A 14059-nucleotide genomic window follows, 5' to 3' on the forward strand; every position below is an offset into this window, starting at 1 on the left:
CCAATCAGCCAATCGGATTGAGCTCGCATTCTATTGGGTGTTCCAATCAGCCAATAGAATGCGAGCTCAATCCTATTGGCTGATTGCATCAGCCAATAGGATTTTTTCAACCTTAATTCCGATTGGCTGATAGAATTCTATCAGCCAATAAGAATCTAAGGGACGCCATCTTGGATGACATCACTTAAAGGAACCTTCATTCATCGGGAGTCGTCGGAAGAAGAGGATGCTTTGCGCCGGACGTCTTGAAGATGGACCCGCTCCGTGCCGGATGGATGAAGATAGAAGATACCGTCTGGATGAAGACTTCTGCCCATCTGGAGGACCACTTCTACCGGCATGGATGAAGACTTCTCCCGGCTTTCTTGAGGACTTCTCCTGGCTTTGTTGACAATGTATGTCCGTTCTTCAAAACTGTAAGTGGATCTTCGGGGGTGAGTGTTAGGTTTTTTTAAGGGTGTATTGGGTGGGCTTTAGTTTTAGATTAGGGTTTGGGCAGCAATAGAGCTACATGTCCTTTTAAGGGCAATGCCCATCCAAATGCCCTTTTCAGGGCAATGGGGAGCTTAGGTTTTTTTAGTTAGGGTTTCATTTGGGGGTTGGTTGTGTGGGTGGTGGGTTTTACTGTTGGGGGGGTTGTTTGTATTTTTTTTACAGGTAAAAGACTAAATTTATTTGGGGCAATGCCCCGCAAAAGGTAGTTTAGTTTAGGCTAGGGTTTTTTTGTTTTATTTTGGGGGGGCTTTTTTTATTTTGATATGGCTATTAGATTAGGTGTAATAATTTTAAATATCTTGTAATTTGTTTTTTTATTTTGTGTAATTTAGTGTTTGTTTTTTTTGTAATTTAGGTAATTGTATTTAATTTAGTTAATTGTATTTAATTTAGGTAATTTATTTAATTGTTGTGTAAGATTAGGTGTTAGTGTAAGACAGGTTAGGTTTTATTTTACAGGTACATTTATATTTATTTTAGCTAGGTAGTTAGTAAATAGTTAATAACTATGTACTAACTAGTCTACCTAGTTAAAATAAATTCAAACTTGCCTGTAAAATAAAAATAAACCCTAAGCTAGATACAATGTAACTATTAGTTATATTGTAGCTACCTTAGGGTTTATTTTACAGGTAAGTATTTAGTTTTAAATAGGAATTATTTCGTTATTAATAGTAGGTTTTATTTAAATTTATTTTAATTATATTTAAGTTAGTGGGTGTTAGGGTTAGACTTAGGTTTAGGGGTTAATAAAGTTAGTATAGTGGCGGTGATGTTGGGGGCGGCAGATTACAGGTTAATAAATGTAGATAGGTGGCGATGTTAGGGGTTAATAAATGTAGATAGGTGGCAGCGATGTTAGGGGCGGCAGATTAGGGGTTAATAAATGTAGATAGGTGGCGGCGATGTTAGGAGCGGCAGATTAGGGTTTAATAATTGTAGGTAGGTGGCGGCGATGTTGGGGGTGGCAGATTAGGGGTGTTTAGACTCGGGGTTCATGTTAGGATGTTAGGTGTAAACATAAAATGTGTTTCCCCATAGGAATCAATGGGGCTGCATTACTGAGCTTTACGCTGCTTTATTGCAGGTGTTAGGCTTTTTTTCAGCCAGCTCTCCCCATTGATGTCTATGGGGAAATCGTGCACAAGCAGGTATAACCAGCTCACCCCTGACTTAAGCAGCGCTGGTATTGGAGTGCATTATGGAGCACAAGTTTGCTCTATGGTCACTTCTTGTCTTTTAACCCTGGGTTTATAAAAACCTGTAATACCAGCGCTGTAGGTGAGTGAGTGATGACAATAACGTGCAAGTTAGCACCGCACCCCTCATAACGCAAAACTTGTAATCTAGCCATTTGTGTTTCGATTTAATTATTTTAAGTTAGGGGGTGTTAGGTTTAGGGTTAGGTTTAGGGTTAGGTTTAAAGTTAGGGGGTGTTAGGTTTAGGGTTAGGTTTAGGGTTAGGTTTAAAGTTAGGGCGTGTTAGGTTTAGGGTTAGGTTTAGGGTTAGGTTTAGGGTTAGGTTTAAAGTTAGGGGGTGTTAGGTTTAGGGGTTAATATAGGTAAGTTACTTTGTATTTAGATTTAGGGTTAGATTTATCAAAGTGATTCGCCTGTAATTGCGGGCAAAATAAGGCATACGTTAGGTTTAGGGTTAGGTTTAGGGATTAATATAGTTTAATTTATGCTATTGCGATCGGGTCTTCAGACCGCTGCTCTATAACTTGTGTTTCTGGCGAGTCTGAAGACTTGCCAGAAACATGGCCCTTCAAGTTCCATACGGAGCTTGATAAATGGGCCTCTATGAGTGCTAAGCACTTTCCCACCTGGGTGCTAAGCTGTTTAAAGTTTTTTTTTATTTTTTATATTTTGAAATATATATATTTTTTTAACTTTTTTTCAGACCCTCAAGACTTAGTTAGGTTAGGCGATTACCTTTAAAATGGTGGGTCTTGGGGGTCTGTAGCTGCTTAGATACCTGAGATACAGGCTTCTAAGCATCATGCCCCTTTTTCCTATTCTCTACATTGTTATTTTTAAATAAAGTTGCGCGGTAACGTCATCACATCATTGTGCGTGACGTCAACGCACATAACGTGAACCCCCAGCGATGCCTGTCACTATACAGGCCCGATCACCGGGGTGGGAGTGGGTGGAAGCCCCCAGATCTCCTTCAAGGTGGGAAAGTGCAAGTGACGGCTCTGAGCCGTCGTTAGCACCAGAGTGGGAAACTCTGCGACGGCTCAGAGCGGTCATTAGCACTAAAAGGGTTAGGCTATGTGAAATAAATAGTAACTGTTTTATAGGGCTTTACTTTTTTTTTTTTACGTTTGCCAGGTATTTTGTATTGGGCTATGATGTAGGATACTTGGAACAGTTCTGCTCTATGCATGGGTAATTCCTAATTATTTAAAAAAATTGGGGAGAGGGGCAGAGGTATCATGTGGCACACTTAGGATAAGAGCCTAGAAACACTGATTGATTGACTGATCCAACATAAAATATAACTTTTATTAGTATAATTGTAAAATCAGTGAAAACACCAAATAAATAAAATAAAATTATATAAGGCAAACACATAAAGAATATCCTGATAGGAATAATTTGTTCCAAAATTTAATATGTGTGTGGTTAGCTAGTTAGCACTGGTTCTCATGACCCGAAACACAAATATATGTCGTTCCATAAAGTATTAGAGACACACAGGGCTCCATGTACGAAGCAGTGAAAGCTGCTCCGGAGCCTTTGCGGGGCAGGTTCGCATATGCGAGCCTGCTTCCCGCAATGTAAGAAGCAGCGGTCATTAGACCGCTGCTTCCTACACCCTACGCCACCTCTTAGGTGGTGAAGCAAAATCACAGAGAGCACACTCGCTCTCGGTGATTGACAGCCCCTTCAGTCGCATGATTGGTCGCGTGATTGAAGGGGCGGGCATTACACACTCCAATGAGTGTGTAATGATACATATGGGCAAGCGGATCAACAGATCCGCTGCCTGTGTGTAGCGGAGGCGGGCGGACAGCTTCGCAAGTTAAGAAGCTGTCTGCCCGCCGTTTAGTACATGATGTCCACAGTCTCTTATGCCAAAATTCAAATATATAGGGTCATGGTGAGACTCAATCTAGCATAATTACAGTCTAGCATAACCTAATCTAAAATATACAAAGATTAGCCCTTAAGTCAGTTATATCAGGCACCAGATTCTAACCTTCAATCCAAGATCTCTTAAAGGGACAGTAGCCAAGCACCAAGACATGTGTTGAGTTAAACCTTTCTCTGTTTCACTATAAACATATTGGGCCATATTATGAGTGGAGCGCTATTTAGCTCTTCGCTAGAGCGCTAATTGCGCTGTAAGTGAACTTTTTGTGCTTGTTGGGTTGCACTGGTATTAGGAGTTGAAAGTAAAAAGTTATCACTCTTGTGCTAACCCGACATGCGCAAAAAGCTGAGCTTACAATACTGCGAGCTTAATAACTTATTTCACATAGAATTCAATGGAGGAAAAAAAAGGAAAAACCCTAACACACTATTTGCACGCAAACCCGATTGCATATTCTCATGTGCGGTAAACCGACAGGAGAATATGAATATTTCCCATTCCAATGTTCTTCACATAAAAGAATATATTTTATTAATTCATAAGTATATATATATATATATATATATATATATATATATCACAAAAAGGGATATATATATATATTCTAGTTCTAGTTCCTGTGTGCTGTAAGTTTTTGGCAGCCCGTCTGGAAAGAAAGGTGATCTCCCGCTGGGCGAGGTTCCTCTTAGGTATCTGAAAAGTATGGAACAAGACAGGTGCACAGAGGCACACTTCGTGTACTACGTTCAAGCTGTATAGACAAATAAAAAGGTGAAAAATCCACGCTCACCTGATGTATCCTCACAATATGAGGTATATAAAGTGCCTTTGTGTTAGTGTGGTCTTCCTCCTTTCGATCCTCTGCTCCTCCACGTCTCCTCAGATGTCCACAAGCTGCTTCAGGCAGCAGGCCTCTTTTTCTGAAGTATAGCTTCGTGTAGATGGATATGGGGATAAGGGGTTGGGATAGACCTATATGTTTATATATACTATAACCATATAAACACCACTAACAGATAATATATAACCATAAATTTAATAGTGTTGTAAAAGTTCACATCAAATACCCAATTAGGGGCATAAACAAACAGTATGACGATCAACAATTACATATAATTAAAAACTAAAGAGCCGTAGTCAGACCGGTTATAAGATCCAATGTGCAGATCGATAAACCTGGGCCAGCTAATTCGCTCTATTCTGTAGAAATCCAACTAAGGAGCACTAAAGGATATTCTCCAGACTGCCACACTGAGATCAATTGTGCAGCAGCTGAGTCCTTATGCAGCTCCGTTTGCGCTCTCGTGTAGTGTACTGACGTTTGGTGGGGGCGGGGCCTAACGCGTTTCGTAACTAATGGGTTACTTCATCAGAGGTCAATTGATCTCAGTGTGGCAGTCTGGAGAATATCCTTTGGTGCTCCTTAGTTGGATTACTGCAGAATAGAGCGAATTAGCTGGCCCTGGTTTATCGATCTGCACATTGGATCTTATAACCGGTCTGACTACGGCTCTTTAGTTTTTATGTATATGTAATTGTTGATCGTCATACTGTTTGTTTATGCCCCTAATTGGGTATTTGATGTGAACTTTTATAACACTATTAAATTTATGGTTATATATTATCTGTTAGTGGTGTTTATATGGTTATAGTATATATAAACATATAGGTCTATCCCAACCCCTTATCCCCATATCCATCTACACGAAGCTATACTTCAGAAAAATAGTCCTGCTGCCTGAAGCAGCTTGTGGACATCTGAGGAGCCATGGAGGAGCAGAGGATCGAAAGGAGGAAGACCACACTAACACAAAGGCACTTTATATACCTCATATTGTGAGGATACATCAGGTGAGCGTGGATTTTTCACCTTTTTATTTGTCTATACAGCTTGAACGTATTACACGAAGCGTGCCTCTGTGCACCTGTCTTGTTCCATACTTATATGTATTTTGGTACTATATATATCAGATATATACAGATATATATAGGAATATCTATTTAGAAATACTTAGAACATATTCTGCTATGTTTTCAGTAAATACAGAGTTAAACCCTTTATTGAAAATAAATATTGCATAAATATGTTTTTACATGTTTTCATCTACTTAACTGCAAAAGGCTCCAATGTCTATATATGTGTACATATGTATTTATGTGTTTTTCATGTGTATATATATATATGTCTGTAAATACATATATACACATATAAATAAATAAATACATAAATTCATATGTACACAAATATATATATAGACATATAGACATGTATGTTATATGCATACATATATATTTTTAGATATGTATATGTATGTTAATATTGAAGCCCTTTGCCTGCCTTTTTTACTAACACCTGAGACCTCATATCTTTGATAGTGATGTCGCGAACCTAAAATTTTGCGTTCGCGAACGGCGAACGCAAACTTCGTCAAATGTCCGCGAACCGGCGAACCGGGCGAACCGCCATTGACTTCAATGGGCAGGCGAATTTTAAAACCCACTTGGATTCTTTCTGGCCACAATAGTGATGGAAAACTTGTTTCAAGGGTACTAACACCTGGACTGTGGCATGCCGGAGGGGGATCCATGGCAAAACTCCCACAGAAAATTACATAGTTGATGCAGAGTCTGGTTTTAATCCATAAAGGCCATAAATTACCTAACATTCCTAAATTGTTTGGAATAACGTGCTTTAAAACATCAGGTATGATGTTGTATCGATCAGGTAGTGTAAGAGTTACGCCCGCTTCACAGTGACAGACCAAACTCCCCGTTTAACGCACCGCAAACAAACGCAAACAGTCCATTTGCACAACCACGAGATCGATAGATTTGATAGATAGATCCATAGATTACATAGATCAATAGATGCAATATACATTTGATAGATACCAATTACATAGATCAAAAGATGCAATATACATTTCATAGATACAAATTAACATAGATCAAAAGATGCAAAAAATATGTAATTATTTACACTACTGTTATAACAAATATGATTGGTGGCACTAGTTGGCAAGTGGGCCTGGCACACACGCTGGCAGGCAGGCAACTGTAATTAGATTACACTAGCTGACTGATATTTCACAGTCAAAAAATTTATTTTTTAAAATATTTACAATACTGTTATAACAAATATGATTGGTGGCACTAGTTGGCAAGTGGGCCTGGCACACACGCTGGCAGGCAGGCAACTGCAATTCAATTGCACTAGCAGACTGATGTTTCACAGTCAAAAAAGTTTTTATTTTAAATATTTAAAGTACTGTTACAACAAATATGAGTGGTGCCACTAACTTGGCAAGTGGGCTTGGCACACACGCTGGCAGGCAGGCAACTACAATTAGATTACACTAAAAGACTGATGTTTCACAGTCAAAAAAGTTTTTATTTAAAATATTTACACTACTGTTATAACAAATATGATTGGTGGCACTAGTTGGCAAGTGGGCCTGGCACACACGCTGGCAGGCAGGCAACTGTAATTAGATTACACTAGCTGACTGATATTTCACAGTCCAAAAATTTATTTTTTTAAATATTTACAATACTGTTATAACAAATATGATTGGTGGCACTAGTTGGCAAGTGGGCCTGGCCCACACGCTGGCAGGCAGGCAACTGCAATTAAATTGCACTAGCAGACTGATATTTAAGTTTTTTTTTTTTTTTAAATTTAAACTAATGTTACACCAGATAGGAGTGGTGGCACTCAGGATGGAAGTAGGCGCAGTATGTGCTGTGAGCCTGACACACAGGCTGGCACTAGTGGCACGCTGGCCTGGCAACTAAAATTAAATAACAATAGCAGACTGATGTAAAAGTTTTTTTTTTTTAAATTTACACTGTTGTTACACCAGATATAAGTGGTGGAAAACAGAGCTATTAATCACAGTATATGATGTGGGCCTGACACACAGGCCTGATGGAAAATTAAATTAGATTACACTAGCAAAATTATGTCAAAGTTTTTTTTTGTTTTTTTTTTTAATTTACACTAATGTTACACCAGATATAAGTGGTGGAAAACAGAGCAATTAGGCACAATATATGCTGTGTACCTGACACACAGGCCTGATGGAAAATGAAATTAGATTACACTAGGAAAATGAGGTAAAAAAAATTTAAAAAAAATTTACACTAATATTAAGCAGATATAAGTGGTGGCACAGAAGAATTAATCACAGTATATGCTGTGAGCCACAGGCTGACAGGCAGGCAAATGCATATAAAATTACCAAAACCCCCCCAAAAAGACGACTAAAGTTATAGCCCTAAAAAGGGCTTTTTGGGCTGAAGTTCTAGCCCTAAAAAGGGCTTTTTGGGGTGCTGTCCTTACAGCAGAGACTAGATGAGTCCTTCAGGACTGTAGTGGACACTAAATACACTAGCCTAGCTATCATTTCCCTATAATATCAACAGCAGCAGCACTAAACCTCCTCTCACTAAGACAGCAGGATCGTTATGACTCTAAAATGGCTGCTGCCCAGTAGCTGGGAGGGTCTGGGAGGAAGTGTCTGCTGCTGTTTGGCTGAAATGTGTCATCAGACTGTGAGACACAGGGTCAAAGTTTCATCAATGATGACTAATATGGGGCGGATCGAACATTGCATATGTTCGCCCGCCGCGGCGAACGTGAACAAGCTAAGATCGCCGGGAACTGTTCTCCTGCGAACAGTTCGCGACATCACTAATCTTTGAGTCTTTTTTTTTTTTTTGCAATATGTTTTAAAAATAATTTTTATTAGATGTTGTTATTATGAGCGTAACTGTACTTTGTAATGTATTTTTAATGTGTTTTGTAAAACATTTTTGTTTTGTGAAACAGTTAAGCAGAGCTCTAAAGGACGCAAAACGAACGAGAAAACCCAATATCACTTGCACGCAAATGTTTGAGCTTCACTCGTAATCTGGCCTAGTATAGATAGTTTTTTATGTTAATTTGCCAAGGGTGAAAAGTGGATTGATTTTAACAAAGTAGAATCAGTGATATTTAATTTAATTTCTTATGTATGTATGTTTTATGTTGTACAATAAATTACAATATCACCTTACTACTGTATTTGCTAGCTGAAAAACCTTTAGCCCAGTGAGAGAAATCTTTTTAGTTATACAAAACCTATTGCTCAAAGGGACATTTCTTTCAAGTGTCTTATTAGTTTCCAAATCAGACATAGGGGTAGATTTACTGTAGCGAATCATGTCCGCCCAATATCGCTAAATGACAACAGCATTTAACATTACACAAGCATTTCTTGTGAAATGCTTGTGCAATGCCGCCCCCTGCACATTCGTGGCCAATCGGCCGCTTGCAGGGGGTGTCAATCATCACAATCGGATCGGGATTATTGCAGTCCGCCACCTAAAAGGTGGTGGCCAACTTAAGAAGCAGCGGTTTTAAGACTTAACGTACATTTCCGGCGACCCGTAAACTTTGGGCGTAGAAAGCAGCATCCGATGGTTGTTAAATCTACCCCAAGTTTTATTTCACCTTAAAAAAGTAGTTGAGAATGTATTTTATAGTCAAGAGCCACCTAGAACATTGAACCAGTCCCACTCCTGGTAGACTAATTCAAATTGTTATGAGACAGAAGTAAAATTCTAAGAACTAGAATTCTAGATTGAAAATTTCCAGGCTCATGGGTTTGTCAAAGTTTGTCTTAAAAAAAAGCAATGCATACAAATCAAATTATTGGGTTAATTTGAGCAAACTTGGATCTGTGCTTCAAGAGGAGCCTCATACTTTGGCTTTGCCTAAGGCCTCATTAACTCTAGAACCACCTCTGCTGACCACCTTCAAAGTGTTGTTCATGGTTCACACAATGTGGTGCCTTCTTGACTTATACTTTATTGTGGAATGGCTCTGTCTATTATGCTCTGGCCTCTTTTGATTTCTCCTTGGCCTTTCACACTTTATCAGATACCAACTCTGTTTCTCTCTGACCTCTCTATATTTAATATCTCCCATGTCTTGAGCTTGGCAGAGTCTTGGTCATCTGCTGGCCGTACTGTGGTGGCACATGTAGGGACACACATAGGATCCTGCAAGCCAAAAAATAATATAGTACTTGCAGCAGTACCCCCTGGTATTCCTGGTCGATAACTAGTCATGTCGGCATCAGTTAGGGGTACTCTCGGGTGCAGGCTCCAAAATGGGAAAACAAATTATAAGGAAAAATGCTACACGTTTCAGCCTGTATACGGACCTTTTTCAACCCTATATTATGAAAAAAGTTTTTTTTTCTTTTTTTCTCTCCAAACGTTTTTCATAATATAGGCTTGAACAAGGTCCGTAAATGGGCCGAAATGCATAGCATTTTTTCCTTGTAATTTATTTTCCCTTTTTTGGATCCTGCACCCAAGCGTAAGAAATAATTAAAAGTTAATGTTTTAACTCTGTTACTCTAGGGAGCTGTTAGTGCACTCGTAACCTTCTAATTTGTGACACCCTCAGGGGTGCGACACTATTTGTATGTTGTACCTTGTTTAGAGAGCGGAAGCACCAGGTCATTTTACCTGATATGCCCTTTAATTTGCATAGTGCCACACTACATAGTATGGGCACAGAGGTGGTCCCTTCCATAACACTTATTAAAGGGTAGTGGGAATCATGGGAGGGAATGTTAGACAAAGATGCCATCTGTCACCTCCCTGAAAAATTTGGAACGTTTGTGAGCCCTTTTACTTCTCATTAGACTTTTTTTTTCCTCTCCTACATACCTGTCTGTTTACCTCTGGAATTTTTAGCTCACTGTGGCTCCTCATAGTTTATCTACTCTTTCTCCGATTTCTTTGTAATTAAAGGGTATACACTAATTTTCATATAACTGCATGTAATAGACACTACTATAAAGAATAAGATGCGCAGATACTGATATAAAAATCCAGTATAAAATGGTTTAAAAACGTACTTAGAAGCTTTCAGTTTAGCTCTGTTGAAAAGGTAGTTGGAAAGCCCACTGCAAGTGGGAAATAAGACACTCCCCCCTCCCACTTCTTTTGCATATGAAAAGACCCTTTACACAAACAGGAGTAGCTGACGGTATTCAAATAAAACTTTGGGGCTTGGTTAAGAGTCTGAAAATCAGAGCAATGTTCTTTAAAAATAAGCAAAATTATAATTTTTTTTAAAAAACAAACTTTATGGGCTTTATAAATATATCATCTACAAAACATTTATGCAAAGAAAAAATGAGTGTATAATGGCCCTTTAAATATCTCCTCTTATTTTGCAAGATAAATTAATGTAACTAAATTTAATGTATGTTTTAGCCAAAACAGGAAACCTCATGGTTTCTTTTAGGCTACAGTATCTGTTCCACTGGTCTACGCATCAGAATAATTGTACTTTTTTATACTAGTGAGGTTTTCTCTTAAACCTCTGTCACTTTCCTATCACCTCTCTCTGTAACATGATGAATGCTTTGTTTCTGCTCTTTATAGTTGGAGTCTTGCAAGGTAAGACCTGGGGAGAAAATATTTTAGTAAAGAATGGCTTTATCTTGTTGCATTTCAGATACGTTATGAAGGGACCTCATGAGTTGTGGTATTGTGCAATGTTTAGATATGATAAGACTCATAATTCTTTTGTGTTGTCTCTACTCATTTAGGGATGATTCCAATATGTTAGTAATGCTGTCTAAAATCCTTGTATTCAGCCCAGGGGATCTTAGGCTTTCTTATCTAAGGCATTTCAAACCATTGATGCACAGCCACTTAAAGAAACAATCCACACTAAAATTGTTATTGTTTAAAAGATAGACAATGCCTTTACTACCCATTCCTCAGCTTTGCACAATCAACATGTTATATTAATATACTTTATAACATTTAAACCTCTAAATGTCTGCCTATTTCTAAGCCACTACAGAAAGTCTATTATCACATGCTTTTTGTATTAGCTTTTCACAACAGGATACTGCTAATTCATGTGAGCCATATAGATAATATTGTGCTCTTTCCCGTGGAGTTGTGCAGGACACAGCACTAATTGGCTTAAATGCAAGTCAATAGATAATGAATAAATAACCATGTGATCAGGGGGCTGTCAGAAGAGGCTTAGATAGAAGGTAATCACATAGGTAAAAATTATATTAATACAACCATGTTGGCTGTGCAAAACTGGGGAATGGGTAATAAAGGTATTATCTATATTTGTAAACAATAACAACTTTGGAGAAGTCTGTCCCTTTAAATTTATCAGCCCACACAAATTACAAATATAATATGACAAGAAAATAGAATATAACAAGAAAACCTGGTTTTCTTATGCTCCAGTTGGGTAAACATGAAAAAAATATATATATATAAAACAGATTTGTCTGATTTTTTCAAGAGGGTTTATGCACATTATCATGGAAATAAAATATACATAGTCTAGTAAAATATGACAGCTAATTGATTCATTAATGGTGATAACGGCTTTAAAGGGACAGTATACACTCATTTTCATATAACTGCATGTAATAGACACTACTATAAAGAATAAGATGCACAGACACTGATATAAAAATCCAGTATAAAACTGTTTAAAAACTTAATTAGAAGCTTTCAGTTTAACTCTGCTGAAAAGGCAGTTGGAAAGCCCATTGCAAGTGGGAAATAAGACACTCCCCCCCCCCTTCTTTTGCATATGAAAAGACCTTTTACACAAACAGGAGCAAGCTGGAGAAGGTAGCTGACGGTATTCAAATAAAACTTTGGGACTTGGTTAGGAGTCTGAAAATCAGAGCAATGTTATTTAAAAATAAGCAAAATTATAATTTAAAAAAAAAAAAAAAAACTTTATGGGCTTTATAAATAGATCATCTACAAAACATTTATGCAAAGAAAAAATGAGTGTATAATGGCCCTTTAAGAGTTTGAATGCAGGTTGTTCAATTAACCAATACAATTTATTCAAGACATTTGAAAAAAAATATATGATTACATTTAGTTGTTTATTAATTATTATTAATTATTATTAACATTAACTTTCAAGAAAAAAAAGTGCACCGTTAAGATAATAATAATACATAATTTATTTGGAACTCAGAAGCAGATTTGCAGATAGGATAGCACATAACAGTGTTATATTACAGAATACAGTATATAATACAGATGCAAATAAACATGTAATAGCTAGTAAGCTCAACAATGAGTCTGGCTAATTAAAAGGATACTAAACCAAATGATTTCTTTCAAAATTCAGATAGAGATGCCGATTTAGCAAATGCATCGCTAAATGAAATGCTTGTGCAATGCCGCCCCTACACATTTGCGGCTAGCAGGGTGTGTCAGTCATCCTGATCGTATCTGATTGGGATAATCGCGGTCCGCCACCTCAGAGGTTGCAGACGAGTTAAGGAGCAGCGGCCTTATGACCGCTGCCTCTTAACGCTTGTTATTATTATTATTGTCAGGTACTTGTAGGGCGCCAACAGATTCCACAGCGCAGATTCCGCAGTGCGGCGATCGGGAAACATCAGGGGGTAGATTGCAGCATCCGTTGCTACAATAAATCTACAATAGAGGGGCATATTTATCAAAATAATAAAGACCGCTGCTCCATAATCTGTCCGCCTGCTCTGAGGGCGGTGGACAAAAATCAACAGAAATCAATCCAATCGTATATGATCAGGTTGATTGACTCCCCCTGCTTGCTGCCAATTGGCCGCAAATCTGCAGGGGGTAGTTCACAAGAACTGCTGGTGCAATGATAAATGCTGAGAGTGTATGCTGTCGGGATTTATCAATGTGCAGCGGACATGATCCACTATATCGGATCCTGTCCACTCGCACCATCATAAATAGGCCAGAGAGCATGCAAATTTAAGCAACTTTCTAATTTACTTCTATTGTAAATTTTTCTTCATGCTCTTGGCATCTTTATTTTTTTTTAAAAAAAGAAATGTAAGCTTTGGAGCTGGCCCATTTTTGGTTTAGCACCCTGGGTAGCGCCTGGGTAGCCAGCTCCTAAGCTTACATTTCTGCTTATTCAAATAAAGACAATGAAGAAAAATTGATAATAGAAGTAAATTAAAAAGTTTCTTAAAATTACATGCTATGGGGCCTATCTATCAAGCTCCGAATGGAGCTTGAGGCCCCGTGTTTATGGCGAGTCTACAGGCTCGCCAGAAACACCAGTTATGAAGAAGCTGTCTAAAGAACGCTGCTCCATAACGCTGTCCGCCTGCTCTGAGCAGGCGGACAGACATCGCCGGAATTCAACCCAATCGAGTGCGATCAGGTTGATTGACACCTGATTGGCCGCGAGTTTGCAGGGGGCGGTGTTGCACCAGCAGCTCACAAGAGCTGCTGGTGCAATGCTGAATACGGAGAGCGTATTGCTCTCCGCATTCAGCGATGTCTGTCGGACCTGATCCGCACTGTTGGATCAGGTCCGACAGACATTTGATAAATTGCCCTCTCTATCTGAATCATGAAAGAAAAAATGTGGGTTTAAGCAAACAAACAGTC

The 14059-nt window shown here is 38.4% G+C and overlaps 1 protein-coding gene across 1 annotated transcript in view; it reads left to right on the forward strand.

Moving 5' to 3' along the window:
- The first annotated feature begins 11016 nt into the window (after positions 1-11016).
- The window catches only part of LOC128636393 (natural cytotoxicity triggering receptor 3), a 29564-nt gene continuing 26521 nt past the window's right edge, over positions 11017-14059 (forward strand). The window contains exon 1 of the mRNA XM_053689413.1: positions 11017-11059. Within this exon, the coding sequence (XP_053545388.1) occupies positions 11017-11059 (43 nt within the window). The remainder of the gene's footprint in view (positions 11060-14059) is intronic.

This window comes from Bombina bombina, chromosome 7, assembly GCF_027579735.1.
Source record: "Bombina bombina isolate aBomBom1 chromosome 7, aBomBom1.pri, whole genome shotgun sequence".
NCBI lineage: Eukaryota > Metazoa > Chordata > Amphibia > Anura > Bombinatoridae > Bombina > Bombina bombina.